The following is a 21,682-nucleotide window of genomic DNA, read 5'->3' as shown; positions in this document are numbered from 1 at the left end:
ACTGGAAAGGAACAAGTCAAACTATCTCTATTCGCAGACAACATCATCTTGTATGTAGAAAATTCAAATCTACCAAAATCCAAAAAAACTCCAACCCTACTAAAATTAATAAATGAGTTTAGCAAAGCTATAGAACACAAGATCAATGTATGAAAATCAACTGTATTTTTGTATATTACCAAAATTCAATTGGAAATTAAAATTAGAAAATACCAGTTACTATAGAATCAGAAAACATCTAATACTAAGAATAAATTTAAGGAATATGTTTAAGACCCTAAAACTGGAGATTTTTAAAAACTCTCTGAGAGAAATTAAAGATGATTTAAATAAATGGAAAGACACAGCATGTTCAGATTGAAAGATTCAATTTTGTTAGGAATGTATTCTCCCCAAATTGATCTGTATTATCCTACAAACAAAAGATCATGCCTGGATTTCACTGATGAACTCTAAAATATATATTCAAGAACTCAATGCAATACTTATCAAAATCCAAGCAGGCTTTTTAACAGAAGTTGACAAGTTGACCTGAAAATTTATGTGGGAATGCAAAGGATTTTGAACAGCCTAAACAATTTTGGAAAAGGTCTACTAAGTTGGACACATGCGGCCTTCTGGGTCTTTAAGTGTGGCCTTTTTGACTAAATCCAAATTTTACAGAACAAAACTTTTATTAAAAGGGGTGCAGCAAAGAAAGATGAAGCTTTTCTTGCTTCTTTTGGTGCTTAAAAAAGAACAATCTTTTTTTTTTTTTTTGAGACAGAGTCTCACTCCGTTGCCTGGGCTAGAGTGCCGTGGCGTCAGCCTAGCTCACAGCAACCTCAAACTCCTGGGCTCAAGAAATCCTACTGCCTCAGCCTCTCAAGTAGCTGGGACTATAGGCATGCGCCACCATGCCCGGCTAATTTTTTCTATATATATTTTTAGTTGGCCAGATTAATTTCTTTCTATTTTTAGTAGAGACGGGGTCTTGCTCTTGCTCAGGCTGAAAAAAGAACAATCTTAAAATCAGAAGGCCGCAGTTTCCCTATCCCTGCGTGGGATAAGGACAGAGAGATCAAATAAACTGTGGAGAGGTCAGATACAAACCCCTTACATTTATCATCCACTGATTTCCAACAAATGGCTAAGGCAGTTCAATATGGAAAAGGATGGCCCTTTTGACAAACAGTACTGAGACAACTGGGGAGCCATATATGCAAAAAGGTGAATTTAGACCCTGACCTACCATAAGCAAATATTGAGTGAAATGGACCATAAAACTAAAGAACTAAAATTATAAATCTTCTAAAAGAAAATAGTTTTGTATAAGGCAAAGCTTTCTTGGATGACACATCAAAAGCATGATTCATAAAAGAAGAAAAATTAATAAACAGAAATACATCAAAACTAAAAATCTTTGCTTTTCAAAAGGCACCATAAAAAAACTAACAGCTGTGCTAGAAACCATGAGAAAATACCACCAATCATACATTTTTGATAACGGACTTGTATCCAATATATAAAGAACTCTCATAACTCAGTAAGATAGAAAAGGAAACAAAGAGCCCTTAAATATATGAAAGGATGCTCAACTCTCAACTCTACCTGTAAAAGGTGAAATGAAAATTGAAACCACAAAGGGTTACTATTTCTTATCTATCAGACAGGCAAAAATCCAAAACTGTGACATCACTCTCTTCTGGGGTCTAGGGGAGGCCATCGTGGCATCACTCAACTCCACTCACATATGCTCTGACCCAGTAAACCCACTGCTGGTGACCAATCCTGGGGATGTATCTGCTTATGTATAGAATGTCAGATGTTACACAATGAATAGTTTATAATGGCCAAAAGGGGAGGAATTAATGTAAGTGCCCATCAACATGGGACTGAAAAGAAAAAATAAAACTACAGTATGTCTACATAATGGAATACAACTAGGCTAGTAGAACAGAATGAAGAAGTACACTGTATAGACAGATACATTGTCAGGATATATTGCTAAGTGAAAAAGTAGGGTACAGAACAGTGTGTACATTAGTATCAGCATTTTTTATAAGAAAGGAAAAAAATAAGTATATGTATTGGAATACAATAATTACATAATACTGATTATCGGGACTAGGAACTGGGGGTACACAGGTGCCGGACAGGCAGGTAAGGAAAGGGGTGAAACAAGAACTCTCAATATACACCTTTGGATGTCACCCTTATTGTTGACCCTTATAGTTGCATTACCTATTAAAATGAATCTATTAGCCAAGTACTTTGACCTTCACTTGTTCTCCCTTTCATTTCAAAACTGCTTATTGAGCAAGTGTTATAAAATTCTGAGTCCTTAAGAAAAAATAATGGTCTAATAAGGTAACCTCAACTTTGGGTAACAGAAAAATAACTCTTGAACAGAATCAAAATGCCCCCTTACAAAAACAAACGTTTTCTGAAATTTTAACAATCTACTATTTTATTTTTCAAAAAATCCTCTCTTTGCTTCTCTATACAGACCAAAAAACTCCACGTCACCTAAACATGTGGAGCTACCATGGGATGTCACAAAATCAAGACAGATTCAATCAAGAGAAACAAGATTAAAATGCGGTTGCTTATAAGTATGTCTTGATCCTCTCTAGTTCTAATCTTCAGAAATTACTGGAAATATAATTTTATTCAATAATGTTCATGTTTAGAGAAAATATACATAGAAAGAGATCCTTGGTAAAACAGAAACTTCAAAAGCATAAAATCCCACCTGCTGTGTTGGGTGAGATGGGGGTGGACTGTCCGCCTTACTCCCCTCACCCCGGGGGCTCCTGTTCCCTGGGTCCCCGTCTTCACCCGGGGCACCTGGGGGCTCCCCGCTACTCTCACCGTCTGCGTCTTCATCCTCAGCTTCCGAAGAACTACTACTGGTGCTGCTCACCTGAGGAGACTTTAAAGACAGCCTTGTGTAACTTACACTTTTCAAAACAAAAGAATATAAAGACTTATGTCAGACCACCATTTGATGTCACCTTTTGTCACTACTGCGTACCTCTTCTTTTAGGGCCATGCTTCCCCCACCGCTGTGGGACTCGCTGTGGATTCCATTCATGCTGGCCGCCACCTCAGCATCATCATAGCTACTCAATGGGTAAATGTCAGCAAATTTAGCTGACAGTGGTGCCACGTCCTCATCATCACTGCAACTGAGACAAGCAGAGATGGTCACCATGAGGCTGTGAGACAAGCAAGGGTAACAAACGAACCATCTCCTAAGCACAGACATTTCTTTTACAGACCATTGTCTTATGTCAAGTGTCACTCATACTACTTAACAGCTCTTAGTAACCTGAACACAAGAAAAACACCTGGAAGATGAATATTTGTGCTATTTGGTAGAATGAAAAAAAAAAAACCCTCCACAAGTAGAAATGTTAAGGAAACAACAAAAATTTAATCAGACTGATATTACATTTCCATTTGACCCAAAGTTCAAAGGTACAAAGCTAGGCACCCTCTCTGCTACTCCCAAGCAGACAAAATTTTTGATTAAAATTAAAGGGGTACAGAGACCAACCTTGGGTCTTCGGTGTTTGCTTTCATAACCACCAAAATTTCAGAAATAGCCAGTTGAACAAAACTGTAAGACACTTATGTGACAAAATACTTAATTTTTTTTTTTGCTACAAGGCCAGTCAGGGTCTGGTCAGTTATGATCTTAATTAAGTATCAGCTTTTGCAAGACACCTAAGCAATGGGCAAATGGAATTTACTAAAAAAGAAAATTTTAACAGATTTCAAGGCTTCCACCTAAATGTATGATTTTCTGGAGCACACAAAGAGCTGACAGGCCAGGTGTGGTGGGCTCACACCTGTAATCCCAGCACTTTGGGAAGCTGAGGCAGGAGGTTCACTTTAGGCCAGGAGTTTGAGACCAGCCTGGGCAACAAAGCAAGACCCCGTTTCTATAAAAAATAATTAGTTGGGTGTGATGGTGCATGCTTGTTGTCTTAGCTGTTTGGGAGGCTGAGACAAGAGAATGGCTTGAGCCTGGGAGTTCAAGGCTGCAGTGAGTTCTGATCGCACCACTGCATTCCAGCCTAGGAGACAGTGAGACTCTGTCTCTCTAAAAAAAAGAGCTGGCACAGAATTCACAGTTCAGTGAAAATGGTTCAAGGCATAACTGTAAATGGATGTCCCAGAGTCCACAAAAAGATGCCGCTGAGTCCGTCCATCTTCAGCCTGGGTGCACATGACTTCCAGAAAGTAAAAATCTCAAAAATTGGCTATCTCACCACTTTAAAAGGAGTATCCACAATTACCAAGCTCAGGCGTCTTTTCCATTTTCAAGAAAGCAAGATTCAACACACTACAAGGTATTATAATCTGGAACTGATGGGAGGGAAGCATCGCCAGCACCCACCAGGTGAAGGGTGCTCAGGTCTCCCAAGGTCCCACGGCACCTGAGGTAGTCAACACCCATCCCCACACCATCGCCACAATTTGCAGATCAGAAAACTGAGGTTCTAAAATGAAGTAACTCAGCCATTTGCTTCACCAATACTAGCACTAGTAAGATTCAGAAAACACTTCAGTATGGTGACTAAAATTACACTGTTCTTTTTAACCAATTTAGAAAAGGCACCAAGAAAGAGACAACAAAAACCAAAGATAACACTGGAAAATTCACATCATTGCACTTTATATTTGGAAGACACTAATCACAAGTTCTCGAAGGCCCACGTGCCCAGAGAGCCTGGGCTCCCCCAACCAGCTGTAAACAGTCCCCGTCCAGGGAGAAAGGCTCCCACAGCCAAGTCCTTTCACCACTAAATGTGACACAAGAGCCCATAACTGACATCAGCATCTAAGACAAATGAACAGGGATGAAATTTTCCAACTTAAGTTTTTATTAGATTATACATGTTTAATTTCTATATGTTTTTGTAAGAAGTTGGGTAAGAGCAAGCTGCAAAACACCCTTTCTCACGCCCTGGAGAGCACAGGGTTTCTAAGGCCATAAAGCAACCTGTGGTCTTTGAATGAGAGCCATGGAATTTAGACCAGTCCTTTTAGAATTATTTTGTGTTTGAGAAAGAACCCAAATTGAGAACTTCAGAAGACTGAAGGAAAATGTCAGAGTTACTGAGAGAAACCCAGATGGAGGGAATGAACATGTCCATCAGTCAGAGAAATCTGAGAAACACTGAGTAGCCAAGATTGAGGCAACAGTCCCATCCACTGGGCACCTCCACGAGACACATGATAGCTGCATGCTCTATAATACATGTAACATTAACCTAAGTTACATGCATCCATGTGCAAACCCTTCCAGAAATAAGCATGTGAAGCCTCCACAAATAACAGTCACAACTGAAGAAACTGGGATGAGCCACCTACCACATGAATCGGTGACAGCTGTACAGCCACCCTGCTGATATGAAATGTACTTCTAACCATGCGAGAACATGGAAAACAGAAACTTCCAATTGCTTGCTAAAATGATCACGTGAGTTCTTAGCAAGACATGGAACAAGCATGAACACTAAGCTGAGAGAGAGGCAGGACAGACAGCAAGCTGGCCACACTCCAAGCAATGAGGAGATTTGAGGCCAGAATTAGACAATTCCCTGCATACCAACATGTTTTTTATTTACTGGCCTTTTATATATGTATTTGAGACAGGGTCTTGCTTTGTCACCCAGGTGGGAGTGCAATGGTATGATCATAGTTCACTGTAGCTTCGAACTCCCAAGCTCAAGCCATCCTCCTGCCTCAGCCTCCTGAACAGCTGGGACTACAGGTGCATGTCACAATGCCTGGCTAATTTTTCATTGAGATGGGGGTCTCACTATGTTGCCCAGGCTGGTCTCGAACCCCTGGCCTCAAACGATCCTCTCACCTTAGCCTCCCAAAGTGCTGGGATTACAGGTGTGAGCCACTATGCCCAGCCAAGCATTTAATAATTTACCATATTTTTTTTTCAGGTAATGAAATAGTGTTAAAGTTTGAGTTTACTGATTTCATGTTTTAAAAGTTGCTTAAAAATACTAAAGGTCCTTTTTCATAAAAAAAGCACAACGCTGATGTTTATAAATTCTGTAGATACTACCGTCTATGTCTCATTATTGCATTACTTAAATGTCTGAAACTTTATTACAAAGTCACAACTCACAAAGCTGGTGCAGAGCCACTGTCTGTGCGGATGAGCCTGGGGTGTTGTTGAACCGTGATGGGGGAGCTGGAGCCGGACCCTGAGCTTGCTGACGACACGCTCGGTGGGCGCATCTCGGGGAGGTAGTCAGGAGCAGAGTCCACCTGGAGTGGGAGCTGGTGAATGTGGACGTCATCAGTGACAGGTGGATCCATGATACCACAAGTAAGGATGTGTGAGAGGCTGCAGTCATCACAAGCACACCTGATCAGGAATTAAGGATAGTTACCAAGACAGCCAACAGAGCAGGTCAGTTCTGGACCTCTACTTGGTTCAGCGAAGGTCTCACAGGCCTATGGCACCCACACGACACCCCAGGCTCACCTTCTCCTGTAGTTGCAGTTGGGGCAGTCAGGCATGCTCAGCCGGGACGACAACATGTGCCTCATGGTGTCCGTAAAGTTGTTCTCACCAGTCACTGCTTTTTTATTAGTTAACTACAGGAAATTATAAAACAATGGTTTAATTTTGCAAGATACTTCCCCATTGCATGGTTCCTATTTTTCAGTAATTATGGTAATACGTATTATGCTCATTGAGAAACCAGTGGGCACGGCTTCCTCAAGTGGGACAGGACCTGGAACCACGGACAGCAGACCTGGAATCTGCAGGAACCAGGGGATGAGCTACGCAAGGGCGCAGGTACCAGAAGCCCCCAAATGCTCGTCTTTAGCAAACACAGTGTAATGCACCTTCCCAGCAGACACCGGGAAGGCAGGGCTGCTGCAGACACCCAGGCTTCACCCTCTGCCATGTGCTCGGTACTTGCTAAGCACCAGGAACGGAGCTGTAGGAATAGAGGCTAGCACATGCGCGAGAAAGGATGAACCTGGGAGCTATCAGGGAAATGGCACCTAAACTTACAGCCAACTAGGTGAGCATCTGGATTCCAAAGGAGAAGGAACTGTGGACCAGCTTTGGCAATGGGACAGGTGGTAGCAGGAGGGGCCACTCAACAGGACAGGACACATGCAGAACAGGCGCAGGCGAGTGAGCTAAACAGGGGCACCACCAGTATATCTGCGGTGCCTGGACGAGACTACAGGAGTGCAAAAGTGAAGGCAGGTGCCGGGCCGAGGCAAGGGCACCACATGTACTTAAGGAAAGGCCAAGTGAGCGGAGCTTACAAAGGAGACCGAGAGAATGTCAGAGAAGCAGGAAGAGAGTCATTGCAGCAGGTGGACAGGCGATCAAGGGGAGCAAGTTTCTAAATGAAGCCAAGTGCCCTGAGACCAACCATGGGGAAGGTCACCAGCAGAGGGTGAGCGGAGCAGGCTTGCCTGGAGGAGGCACCGCTGGGAAGAGGAAGGCAGGGGCGGACCTGCCAGCAGCCACACAAGACAGGGGACCAACGCACTCTGAAGGTCTGAGTGCTCTGTCTGGGGAAGCTGGGCCCCAATCTCAGCTCTGCGACACAAAGCATCATCCTTAACCTCACCATGTGACCCTTCTCATATGTAACCTGGAGATAGCACCACCTGCCTCGTAGGGGATCATGGGGACTCAGGGCAATCTCATCTGTTCAATACCTGGGGCTACAATGGTCTAGAAAGGTCATGTAACAAGCATGCGTTTTCCTTGAGGAGTATATGGAAGATAAGTAAATAGGTAAAGAAAATTAGTTCATCTTGAAGTTAAAACAGTGCCTTGGACAGTGTTTGAACACAGGCAGATATGGCATGCGGTCCTTAAATGTTGTTCTAACAGAGCACGTTAATGTGTGAAGGAGTCATCCGCTCTGTAACAAACGATTTCTCTTTCCTTTAATTGCCCCCTTTAATAACATGCTTACCTGCTCTTCGATGAATCTTCTTTGTTTAAAAAGTTCCCAGTCTTCTGTTAACATGCGCTGTTTGGTTTTCATTGTCATCTAGTAAGGAGATACAAAAAAAACAAAACAAAAAACCCATCAAGAATGAGAAAGGATACATACATACAAAAGAGATTCTTTTAAGCCACAAGACAAAATCTCTGTATGGATTTATACTTTTTAAAATCTAAAGAAGAACTGCAAACAAGTGGCAGCCCATGGGCTATTTTGTTGGACCTGCTCAATGCTTTTTAAAAGTTGAATTGATATTTAGAAATTTTTGAGATTTCACGTAACAATCTGGATTTCTGGCTTCTCTTGACAACTTAGCAGTTCTGGTGGACCTGTGAGGAGACAGATGGAACCAAGGAGGGCCTACCCCTAATGGACAACATGTGAGCGCGTGGCCCTTCACCACCCCAACCACCACCCCACTCCACCAGGGCCTCCCTATCACTGAGAGCAGGGGGAGCTCCTTTGGAATATGAAGTACTCTCTCTCCCTGAACAGAGGCATGTCTAAGTGAGAGTGAGGGACAGCCCATGAGCACCATGGGAACTCCTGGAGCCGCCAAGTTACCCATGAGCTTATGACACTGTATATAAATGATGCGGGTAACTTCCTAAGCAAAAATCAATTTGTAAAAGTGACTCAAGAAGTAGAAGAAAACCTGAAACAGACTAATAAATGTAACATGAACTGAAAAGGTAGTAGATCTATACTCTGTTCTTCCTCTCTGTAAAAATCAATCAGGTCCCAAAGTTTTATGGTAGGTTCTAGCAAATCCTTCATGGAACAGAGAATTTAAATTATTCCTTGCCTGGTACAGTGGCTCACACAGTAATCTCAGCAGTTTGGGAGCCTAAAACATAAGGATTGCTTAGGTCCAGGAGTTTTGAGACTAGCCTGGGCAATACAGTGAGATCCTGTCTCTTTAAAAAAACAAAACAGTTAGCCAGGGTGGTAGTGCACACCTGTAGTCTCAGCTACTCAGGAGGCTGAGGCGGGAGGACAATTTGAGCCCAGGAGTTCAAGGTTGCAGTGAGCTATCTTCACACCACTGCACTCCAGGCTGGGCGATGGAGTTAAGACCTTGTTTCTAAAAAACTTTAAAAAATAAAATCAATTAAAAAAATCCAACTCTTCCTGATAAATGAAAAAACACAGAAAGTTTCTCAATTCATTCTATGAAGCTAGCATAACCTTTACACAAAACAGATAAGATCTCAAAGACCAAAACTCAATCATACTTCATAATATAAATATAGAAGCCCTAAATAAAATATCAGCTAATTAAATCAAGTAATGGGGATTAGAGATTACGGTCTAGCAGAGTTCAATCCAAGGAACATAAGAATGTAAGAATGTCTCAAGATTAGAAAACCTAATCTCTCAATTCATATAGAAAGATAAAAACCATACAATCAAATTTGACATCCACGGCTGTTGTTTAAAAAAATTACAACCTAAATAAACTAGAGATAAAAGTAATTTGTTAAAAAGTATCAAAAGTCTGTATGGCAAGCATCAAAGTTCATGGTGGAACATCCAAAACATTCCCTTTAAACTGTCAACAGACAAGGTATCATTACCAGCACTCTTATTCACATTGGTCTGAAGGTTCTAGTGGAAGCCAAAAAAAAGTTCAAATGCCGGAAAGGATGAAACAAAACTATCATCTTTTATAGATGATAGCATGATCTAGAAATCTCAAGACAATCAACTCACAAACTATTAGGGTTAACAAGGGAGGTTGGTGAGATGACTGGGCATAGGGTAATGTTGCTTTCCTACTTCCCAGTATGAACTCTAGAAAATTTATTCCCCAATTAAACATGCCTCTAAAACTGTAAAATACTGAGGCATAAAATGGGTAAGAAATGTACAAACTATAAAACCATACGCAAGATTCAAAAAACAACCTAAGAAAAGAGCCATATACTATATTCTTAATAGGAAGACTCAATATTGGTACCAGTTCTCCCTTATCACTGCAGTATATGTCTGCAGTTTTGGGGAAAATATTTTTAAGTAGCTATTACTATCGCATGTTTAATAAAACAATTTTAAATGAGCTAAAAATCAGGAAAGGTAGCTGCATTTTTTAATCTTAGTACAGAGGCTCAAAAGAGTTGTTTGATAAATAACGACATCAATAAAAACCTCTTCTTTGACCCTCTCCTCACATCCTCTGGGTAAATCATTTTTTTGGAACAAATTTGGGTACCTCCAGGCTTGTGTGTTATATCAAACAACAAAGAAAGGATGAATTTTTAAAAATAAACAAAAAATAACTGATTTCAAAGCTGTCAGTTCTCTCTTCACATCCATATTTATGAATAGAGAATCAATTATTTGACAAGTGTTCAACATTTGGAAACCTTTGAATTAGCATAAAATTTCTAAAATGCTACTTGATTAGATGCAACTGATCTCCATTCCTTCCACCACTTGCCTGAGCCCCTGCAACAAGAGTCAGCCAAGTAGAGAAGTTCACAGCTAGTCTTTAATTTGTTCTTCTTGAACCCTTCCATGTACAGAGCATGGATGGCTTGGGGTCTCACCACTCCTCCGTCACCTCGGTCCTCTCAGTCAACACCAGTGGGGCCACCACAGGGTGTGCTCTGTAGGCTGCTCGCTAACCAGCACACCACAGGGCAACTCACCACACAAGGAACTATTCACTGCCATTCTGCTTTTTAAAAACAACACACGAGAAATTTGGAATTACAGGATACAAAAGCTCATATAAAACTAAATGTCATCTAATGTGAATCTCATTTTGCAGGTCGGAGACTAAGGCCCTGGGAGGGAAGAGGCTTGGGCAGGGCTTGTGGGGCAGATCCAGGACTGCAGCCTGGGTTGGACCGCGATGCAGGGCCCTCCACGAGACCCAAGTCAAGAACCTCCCCAGGGACCAGCAACTTCAACACACCACTCAGCCCTGTATGGCCACTGCCTTTGAAGCCACCCACTTCCCAGAACAAGCTGATCTCCACCACCCGCTTCCCACAGCGGGCTGATTCCCACCACCCAGCAGACTCCATGACCAGAACTGCAAATTCCTGAAAACAGGCTGGTGTATGTGCAGGCAGCAGAGGGGGAGGGCAGCCTTCCGCACCTCTCTGCTGTGTTGGCCCCACATGATTTGGATATTGGCCACCTGGCCAGAGGTGCTACTGCAGCTGTAGGCTCTGCCCTAGGCCTCCTGCTCTCTGGACCAAGAGAAGCCTCCAGCAGAGCTTCATGGCTGCCTGACCCTGCTCCCACAGTGGTCTAAGCTAGGGAGTCACTGGCAGTGACAAATCACAGCTGGAGAATAAGCCTCTGGTTGCAAAAACAGACAAAAACATCAATTAGGGATACACCGACTTTGAAGAAAACACAACTGCTCTCCCCAGCCCATCAGGGGCCACAGGATGGCAGGAGAGTGTCGAAGAAGTCGAATGACCCTGAGGCCTGTGCCTCACCTTGACACTCTATACACACAGTGGCCAAGGAAGAGGCCAAGAGCAGGGAGCCGGCAGAATCCTGCCCTAAGACAAGCTCAACAGCACTGAATTCCACAACTGGCAACACTGGAACTTATTCCACTGAAGCCAAGGAAAGTTAACGGCAGCACAACACAGAGAACATGGTAAGACAAATTCTACCCAATTCTGAACAAGAGACCATCTACAACTGCAGTCCCTGTGGCCGCACTAGAGAACTGCCGCAGAAAACACAGACTGAGATTGAAATCAGTGAACTGGTTCACAGAAGCAGCGAGCACACCCCACCCCACCCCACCCCATCTCTCCCAGCACCGACAAGGAGCACTGAGAAAGGCCACAGCAACGTCCACGTGGCACCAACCACACCAGGGCAGGCATGAGGACAGCACACATCTTAAGCCAGAGCCCAGGTTCTGTTTTCCTACAAATAGTCTCAAAAATATATAACACAGAACTCTTGTAACCTCTCCTTTATTACTCCACATACCACTGTTACCTTTAAAAGAAGGCCGCTCTAAATGGCATCCTTGCCTGACCCTGTCAGAGGTCCTAGAAAAGCAGGCAGGCCAGCAGGTGGGCAGCAGGGGCATCGTCTCCAAGACCTGCTCTGAGAGGCTTTGGCTGCCCAATGCACCTTTCATTTAGGCCCATTTCCAACAGGCACACCCTCTGGCCTGTTCCCTCCACCCTGTAAAGCCACCTGCCGCCTTGTGCACGTCTGCACTCCCTTTCTAGACAGTTTGGTACAGATGGAGAATGGGCTCTGAACAGCAGAGTGCTCAGTAAATGGTTCCTGGAATTACAAGGTGCCCACATGGGGACACAGAGCCTAGACAGCAGCCTGTGCAAGTGACAGTGGGTGCACCCAGGCCAATGTGGACCTGACCACCTGCTGCCACCACACCCTAAGCACAGCCGAGCCAGAGCTTTCTGTGGTGCCAACACAGGTTTCCCATCCCCTCTGGAAAACCAGCAGCTGACACACGGAATCTACCCAAGTATGCCAGGGCCTCTGCCAGGAACCCCATGCTTGCACCTAAGGACACCACCAGCACCTTGGCAAACTGCCTTCAGTGGCAGGTCCTGAGGGTACGTGCATTGTGTGGGTGGCCTCCCAGCAGGGTGCTCACCTGCTCATCCACATAGGCATCGATCCTCTTCTGGCACTCCAGCCACTCCTCGGCGACTTTGTGTAGCTCTTCTTCAGAGCGCTGGTACCTCTGCAACAAGGTGCTGTAAGTGTCCTCATTGCAGGTGTCGTGCGTGGTAGTTCCTAGCCTAGGAGAGAGAAGGCCTTGTAACAAAATAAAGTGCCCAAAGACTTTGAACCAGAAAAGTGCTTCCTGTTGCTATCGTCGTGTTTTTTCATCTCACATCCCAATGTGAGAAGTGGGGACACTACTACCTTGCAGCAGGTGCCGTGAGGGATTAAGAGATCACATGTGCAAGGCACTCAGAACAGATTCTGGTGTAAAGGAGACACTCAAAGAAGTAACAGATCCTAAGGGAGAAAAATCAGTGGTGAATAACATTGCTCTCTGCTAAAAAGACTACGGCCTAGTGATTCTGTTTACTAAAGTAATGTGGGGTTGGACACTATTTTACCCTGTTGAAATACACTGACCCAGAGGGGGAAAAAAAATCAGAAATAAAATTTATACCTGGTTTTCAAATAACGTAAACCAGAAAATTTGCTTTACCTGAAGAAATATAGTTTCATGTATTCTATATTACATTGTCTTTCTGTGGGTGAAAATGGGCAGGAATGGCTGCCTCTCCTCCTGTCACCCGTCTCTAGCCTCAAATGAATCCTACTTGTGAACGTATGTGGAAAGGGGAACTTGCAAATACACCCCTTGGTTCCTGAAGCTACCCACACACCATTCATCATGTCAGAGAAGCAGCAGGCAGAAGCAAGGTGTAACTGAGCAGTGGTTTAGGGAAGTCCAGAGAAAGGGAAGAAACGATACTGATGCACATACTGATTAAGGCCATTGCAAACATCACAGTTGTTCTTCTAAGGCAGTTTCTGCCTCTTGGGAAACAAAACTCAAGACACAGATTCCAGGCATACTGTATGTCAGACTCTAGGCCCCGGAAAATAGCCTTGCATCTTGCCATGCCACAACCCACGACATGGCTTTTACTCCCCCTTGTACTTCTGCCAGCCTTGCTCTTCACGTGACTGATTTCCATTCTTCATGCAAAACCCAATTTCTATGTCATTCCATCCTGCCCCTCCAGTACCACCTGGAAAGCAGGGATGCTAAGGGACACCAGTGCTACACTACATCATGTTTTCCTTATCCCATTCCTCCCAGAAGTAAGAAATTCTCTCTTTCAAGTTATAGAGGATAGATTATTTTGAGCCAAGGAAGAACAAAGCACGCAGAAGGGAGGAGGTCCTAGAGGTATCTTTGGTGGTGTACCTGGAGTGCAATCTGCAGGCACAGGGCTTACATGCAAGCAAAGCCTTGCTGTAATCAGAGTTGCAGGAAATATCCACAGGGTTGAATGAAATCAATGGTCCAGTGAATAGGTTTTTATCTCAATATTCGGGTTCAAATACAAGACAGTGGCATGGAAATATACCCACTGTAATGTTACCAATAATGTGTATGTGATACATTATTATCACTGATAAAAAGAATGAAATAACAACAGTTTGAGTAAGTTTGTTTCTAAGCCTAATTAATATATATTTAAAATGAAGACCAATAGCTACTAACATCTGTGATGACAGGTAAGCACACATGATAAGCCTCCTGATATAAACAAACCACAGAGACCTGAGCAGAATCTGCTGGAACCTCCAGATCCCACCACCAATTCTCAAGCAGGACAGGACCTCGGACCTGTCAGACTACTCCATGAACACGCTCACATAGGATCCAGACCACACACCTCCAGGACAAAATTGCCCAGTTCTTTTTTTTTTTTTTTTTTGAGACAGAGTCTCACTTTGTTGCCCGGGCTAGAGTGAGTGCCGTGGCATCAGCCTAGCTCACAGCAACCTCAGACTCCTGGGCTTAAGCGATCCTACTGCCTCAGCCTCCCGAGTAGCTGGGACTACAGGCATGAGCCACCATGCCCGGCTAATTTTTTTGTATATATATTTTTAGTTGGCCAGATAATTTCTTTCTATTTTTAGTAGAGACGGGGTCTCACTCTTGCTCAGGCTGGTCTCGAACTCCTGACCTCGAGCGATCCACCCGCCTCGGCCTCCCAGAGCTAGGATTACAGGCGTGAGCCACCGCGCCCGGCCTGCCCAGTTCTTTAACAGATAAAATGTAAGAGAAAATGGGACGTGTGTGGAGGGCAAGCTGCTGACAAAGACTCTCAAAAGATTTGAAAAAAAAAAAAAAAGAGGGTGAATGGAGAGTTATTGCTTAATGGTTACAGAGTTTCTATTTGGGATGATGAAAAAATTTTGGAAATACATAGTGGTAATGGTTGTAAACACCATGAATGTGGACCAGGCATGGTGGTTTACGCCTGTAATCCCAGCACTTTGGGAGGCTGAGGTGAGAGAATCGCTTGAAGCCAGGAGTTCAAGACCAGCCTGAGCAACAGAGTAAGACCCCATCTCTACAAAAAATAGAAAAATTAGCTGGGCATGGTGCTGTGCACCTGTAGTCCCAGCTATTCAGGAGGCTGAGGCAGAAGGATTGCTTCAGCCCAGGTGTTTGAGGTTGCTGTGAGCTCTGACAATGCCACTGCACTCTAGACCGGATAACAAAGTGAGACCCTGTCTCCAAAAAAAGGTTAAATGAATACCAGAGACAAAGTGTTAATACTAAAATTCTTGGGTCCGAAGAGTGAGGAGTTAGTGAGTATGCTATGGAACACAAAGAGACTGCGTTTTTTGCTGTCTCCAGTGCTGTTTGGGGAACGTGCCACTTGCCCTCTCCCCTGCTCCGTCCCTGTCTGCATTTATTCCTCTCCTTCAAATGACCCCAAGACTTGAAAGTGTTACTGCAGCTTGAACCTCAGAATTAACATTAGAGACTCTGAGACACTGCTGATTTTTGGAATCTGACCATTATACCCAATAAACAAATAAAAAATATAGAACTAAGGCACAGGAAAAAATGGAATTTGATAAGGTTTCTGTCACCCACCCATAATTTGACAGGCCTACCAAACTAATTGGCTCACCAATAAAAGAAAAACAAGGACAGATAGATTGGATTCTTGCTTTAATAGTCCCTTTCTCAAGGTACATGTCTTCTTATAAAAAGTGCTTTTGGTGGATTTGAACTTCATAACTACAGACAAAAAACATGCTCTGCATTTCAAACTCGTGACTCTGAAAGCTCTTATGACTTTTTCTTCTATGAGGTTCGTTGTTAGTACATTCAAATCTTGCTGCACCCACAGTGAAATGTAAAGGATGCTTTTAAAACAGTGGACTGAAAAGGAAAAGAATGGCTGGGAAGCGGGCCGTGGCAGAGGGAGCGCAGGAAGGATCAGGCACCAACTGTGAGCCTGAGCCAGCCCCACCCCAGTGAGCAGGCCATGCTCCTGTAACACCTTGTTCTGATCTCTTTATCCTCAATTCCCTTTTACCTAACCATTTTTGAGGTTATTCTTTCCCTACAGGAGAGGTTGTAAAATGGGGGTTGTCAGGACCCCTCAAATAGAATTTGAGAATATAGGAAACAAAGACTGGGTCAATACATGGATGTCACAAGGAAAAAAAAAAAAAGCAGCGGCTGGTGTATAAGTCGACTAGAACAATAATTTATTTACTTAAAAATAGTTCCCCTTCTTTGTGAATCTATTCTAGCTATATTTTAATATGGTCAAGTAAAGACGTTGCTATGATGTGTCTACAATATGGGCATGTGCTCACATGTGGTAAACAGACAAGAACAAAATCACCTACTGGATGACTTGGGCACCCAGTGCAGGCAACACCACTCTGCTGAGGGACACCAGATCAGGAGGAATTGCCTCCTAACTGAACACAGTGACCACGGGGCAAACACACACGCACAGCCCACATCTCTCTTTCACCCCAAGCAAATGCCCATGAGAGAGCACTGCACTTCGTACACCTGTCTTAGTAAAAGTACAGAATCCAGCCTCCCAAACATGAAGAAGCCACATGGATATTCTACATCAAGAAGATGAACAAAGATGGAGAGCCTAGGGTATCAAGGAGATGTTTGAGAGAGATGCCAACATGTCTCTAGGAGCCCCTGGGGACCCTCAGATACCTGGGCCCTCCTCCCTCCTCCCCTGCATGCCCAACATCCACAGCACGAACCACACCACGGCCACCTGGCTGAGCACAAGCCCTGTCAAGATAATGCTATATCTACTGCAGGCTTTCCTATATTGATGAGCAATTTGTGGTGTTAAACCTTAGTAGCATTTATGTTGGTTCATTATTTAAAAGTTTAATTGTATTACTCTTCAGGTTTTGTGCTTTTTGCCCAAACTGTCTTTTTTTCTAGGACCTGTTACTTTTCCTTTAAGAACTTCCACACTCAGTCGTGTTCAGGTGCACACACACCACATCACAGGAGAAAAGACTGTGCTGTCACACCACAGAGACAAACACAGGGTTAGACCAAGTACCTGATCTGAGATACCAGTGCTGGCAAGTTGCTCTGGAGAAGTGGCTCCGAAAAGACCAGATTTTCAAACAGGTGTTTATTATGCAATTCCCAAGTCACCTGGAACTTTTTCAAGTGCTCATTTTCCTAGTTTAAAAAAAAAAGAGAGAGAAAATTAGAAGACATAGTGAATTGATGAAGACTTGAAAATTCCCAAAAGGATTCCCTCTCCCAGTGCCCACACTCCACGTGGGTCCAGAACATTCTACTTATGAAGAGTCGTTGCTCCCTGTACCTCTCTAAGCACACACCAAATCAGATCTCTGACTACAATGACATGGGTCTCCACCTAGCCTCCCTTCTAAACAACCCACACACAAAAGAAAAGGGTGGCTGGGGTACGCACAGATTAAGAGGGCACAGAGAAAGAAAAAACAATTGCACATATTTGATGGTTATTTTTTATAATAAGGCTTTCAAAATGTGATGTGAGCCCTACATTCCAAACATTTTAAATACATACAAATCCTTTGATGGCAAAGGACAATAATTTTCTTGCCTATCTTGAGATGTATCCCATTCTGATAAATACATACACTGGTGATACCCTGTCAAAGGTAAGGCCTTTTGTTTTCCTAATAAATATACGCAAACTCATCAATTACTTTAGATGACACCCTAAAAACATTTTGGGAGCGTCTTAGTCATCACAGAGAGTGATGTCATCAGAGATGTATCACTACCCCCCAACACAAGATCACTAGGGTTGGTGGCATTACTATCTTTCCTGAATGTAATTTTCACGTAAGTCCTGCCACAACCATGCACTATAAATCTATGCTTCCCTCTGTAAAATACATGGACACTGCTTGTGTTCAGATCATGTTCCATTTGAGAGTAAATGTTCCTTAATTGACAATTCTGGAAACTACTTATCATTATATATCAATACTCCATGTCTCCTCCGAACTGAGTTGCTCACAGTGACTAGATTTAGTGGTCTGCTCATATTTACTATATAGCCAAACTGAGTTGATGGAGATGTTAGCAGATGAACTACACATAAAGATTCCATTATTTTGGTACCTGATAACCCCAGTTGGTACATGGGGCTGAGAAAACAAATTATAATGATCAACTTCTGCTCTTGAAAATAAACACTTATACGATAATGCAGACAGCAGACAGGCCGCACCTTCAGCCAACTGAGGGAGGGTCCAGGGAATGCTTCCCAGGAGAGTCAAGGTCTTGCCTGGTGTTCCCCACAAACCTTTGGAACCTTTGAGCCCCCGGCTGCCAGCCTGTGAGCAACCCTGGTGACCAAGGCTCCATACCTGCATAGGTGGAATCACAGCTCTGGCTTTCTGGGCTCACATTAACTAATGCTAATTGAATGAAGACTGATTTATGAAAACGTTCAGCATTTTTTATAAAATCTGAAATTATACTTCTAGGTAGGGCATGCAAGATAAACAGCAGATTCCAAACTCACTTTACAACCTGAAATCAACTTGGAGTTTACTTAAGTAACAACATATGCTAACACCTGTGTGCTTACCACGGCCATGCACTGTTCTTAGCACTGAACTCATTAATGTCTCCAGTTCCCTGTGACCTTGGTGCTGCCCTGCCTGTGTCCTCATTTACAGGCACAGAAACGCACAGAGGAGCTTGCATAACTGGACCAGAGAGAGCATGCAGGAGGTGAGGTCTGTGAGAGATGCCTGTCACAGTTCCTACCAGAGGGGAGGCCTATGGGAGGACTGCTCAGTTGGAGGCAGAAAGGAAAGAGATGTCAGTGTGGCTTTGCCATACAAATTGTTCTTACATGCCACTTTCCGCTGCAAAAAGCTTAGGAGGGGATTTGAAAGAAGAAAGAGAAGGTGTTTAGAATAAAGTTCTATAATAGACAGTGAGAAGTAACAGGATTTTTGAGATCGTTCTGTCTTTGTGGATGGAAATTCAGGTTTTGGTATTACAGCCTGATGAGGCATTTCTCAGATAACTGTAAGCATAACTTAAGTCTAGTCCCAATTTTATTTTAACATTTTAAATAAGAAGAGAAAACTGTAACCCATTATCCTGTTTGGTCCTCCAAGCAGTGTGGAATAAATCTCACAAGTGCATTTTCCAGGGAAGTCACACTTTTTAGAACACCTTTCTATGTCCAAGTTGTACTCAGTGGGTTCAGCAGAAACACTAGAACAGAGGTGCTGTTCAGAGGAGATAATGGAGTCAGCACAGAGTCAGGTGGCAGGGTTTGCACAGCACGTTAACCTGTTGCTTCAAGGAAAACAAATGACACTATTTGTGGCTAATTATGAAATCTGAGATTTCAAGCAAAAATCAGAACTTTGGAAAATTTGCATCTGCCACCATGAGCTTGAAAGCTTCTCCAGGTTTAAAGACCCTTCTGATGAGATCAGTGGTAATATTAATAAATGCCATTTTTATATGGAATAAAATGCTGTCAACATTAGGAAGATCTGCATAAGTGAACAACCATTTGCCAAATTACTTATGTATGATGTAAGAATACCATGCATGAATAAAAGATTCAAAGTGTGATCTAGACCAATGAATTTTAATGAAACAGAGTTCAGTGATTTGGTTTCAGATTCCATGTCACAACCAACCATTAAGGAACTCTGAAGTTCTGGTGGATCCTTAAAGAAGAATATCCATGATGATCTGAAAGGCTATTAAAATGTCCCTTCTCTTCCAACTATATATCTGTGTAAGGCTGAATTTTCTTCAATAACTTCAAGCAAAACAACCTAAGACAACAGACTGAACACAGAAGCTGACTGAGAATCCAACTGGCAGACGTAGGGATTTGTAAAAATGTACACGATGCCACGTTTCTCACTAAATATGTTTTGTTTTGAAAAAGTTATTTTTTATCTAAAAATAAACTTATTTATGTTATCCAATATATGCTAAAATGACATTTGCGCTATCTAATGACTTTATAGTTTTTAAATGACAAACATTTAAAAATTTCTCAGTTTTGGCCGGGTGCAGTGGCTCACACCTATAATCCTAGCACTCTGGGAGGCTGAGGCGGGAGGATCGTTTGAACTCAGGAGTTCAAGACCAGCCTGAGCAAGAGCAAGAGCAAGACCCCATCTCTACTAAAAAAAATAAAAAATAGAAAGAAATTAGCTGGACATCTAAAAATATATATAGAAAAAATTAGCCGGGCAAGGTGGTGCATGCCTGTAGTCTCAGCTACTCAGGAGGCTGAGGCAGAAGGATTGCTTGAACCCAGGAGTTTGAGGTTGCTGTGAGCTACGCTGATGCCACGGCTCTCTAGCCCAGGCAACAGAGTTGAGACTCTGTCTCAAAAAAAAAAAAAAAAAATCTCAGTTTGAATTTTAATACAGTAAATACTGATATAATCCATATAAACAAAAGTTCTTTGGGGTCCTCAATTTTTAAGTATAAAGGGACCCGAGTCCAAAAATTTTGAGAGCTACTGCTCTGAGACATTCAAGTTTATCTTAATTTATCTCTGTAAATTCTATACACCGCATAGATCATTGGGTGGCAGTGTAACGTCTTAAATTTGTGAGGCTTATTGGGTCCTGATTTGAACCCCCAACCATAAAAAGATTTTTTTAGATAACTGGAGAATTTTCATATGGGCTAGTATTAGTCAATACTAATAACTTACTGCCAGTTTTCATGGGTGTGACAATGGCACTGTGGCTACTTAAGATAATGAATGTCTATTTTTGGAGATGCATATTTGGAATATTCTAAGACAAAAAGACCTATCGGGAACTTGCACTAAGATTCTAATCAAAGAGAGGGTAGAAGGGAAAGAGGCGGGAAAAGGTAGCATAATGAAGTCAGTGGCAACATGCCGTTAACTGTGAATCTGGTTAAAGGGTTTTCATTGTTAGTCTCTACTTTGAATCCAGAATTATACAATTAGAACACCTTACAGACAATCTTGAACAAATTCCTATATTTTGAGATAACTTTTTCTTTGATGTTCTATAGTTGTCACCATGCTGTATCCAGGTAAGGACTTTAAAACATATCTTATTTGGGAAATGTGATAGGCTTCCTTAACTGAACACTGATATCTTTCAACAATTCTGGAAAATTTTCAGCCAATCATCATCATCCTCATTCTATTTCTCCCCTGGAAATATAATTAGTGATGGACTTCCCTGCTGTACCCTTCACATCTCTCAAGCTCTCTTATGTGCCCCATTTGTCTCTTTGAGCTATATTCTGTAGGATCACTTTACTTTTTCCAATCCATCAATTCTCTTTCAGTTGTCTATTCTGTTTAATCTATTCATTAAGCTTTTTTTTAAGTACTTTTTTTTTTTTTTTTTTTTTTGAGATAGAGTCTCACTTTATTGCCTGGGCTAGAGTGAGTGCCGTGGCATCAGCCTAGCTCACAGCAACCTCAAACTCCCAGGCTTAAGCGAGTCTACTGCCTCAGCCTCCCAAGTAGCTGGGACTACAGGCATGCGCCACCATGCCCGGCTAATTTTTTTTTTCTATATATATTTTTAGTTGTCCAGATAATTTATTTCTATTTTTAGTAGAGACAGGGTCTCGCTCAGGCTGGTCTCGAACTCCTGACCTCAAGCGATCCACCCGCCTCGGCCTCCCA

The 21,682-nt window shown here is 42.7% G+C and overlaps 1 protein-coding gene across 4 annotated transcripts in view; it reads right to left on the bottom strand.

Annotated features, from left to right (window-relative positions):
* Positions 1–21,682, bottom strand: part of FAM193A (family with sequence similarity 193 member A) — a 137,974-nt gene that overhangs the window by 54,961 nt on the left and 61,331 nt on the right. For all 4 annotated transcript variants that reach the window (XM_045528198.1, XM_045528199.1, XM_045528200.1 and 1 more), the window contains 7 exons: positions 17,069–17,193; positions 12,613–12,760; positions 7,971–8,048; positions 6,503–6,615; positions 6,140–6,382; positions 3,017–3,170; positions 2,735–2,914 (listed from right to left, as the gene is read on the bottom strand). In XM_045528198.1, the coding sequence (XP_045384154.1) occupies positions 2,735–2,914; positions 3,017–3,170; positions 6,140–6,382; positions 6,503–6,615; positions 7,971–8,048; positions 12,613–12,760; positions 17,069–17,193 (1,041 nt within the window). The remainder of the gene's footprint in view (positions 1–2,734; positions 2,915–3,016; positions 3,171–6,139; positions 6,383–6,502; positions 6,616–7,970; positions 8,049–12,612; positions 12,761–17,068; positions 17,194–21,682) is intronic.

This window comes from Lemur catta, chromosome 17, assembly GCF_020740605.2.
Source record: "Lemur catta isolate mLemCat1 chromosome 17, mLemCat1.pri, whole genome shotgun sequence".
NCBI classification, from domain to species: Eukaryota; Metazoa; Chordata; class Mammalia; order Primates; family Lemuridae; genus Lemur; species Lemur catta.
This window is presented reverse-complemented; position numbering and strand designations above follow the sequence as displayed.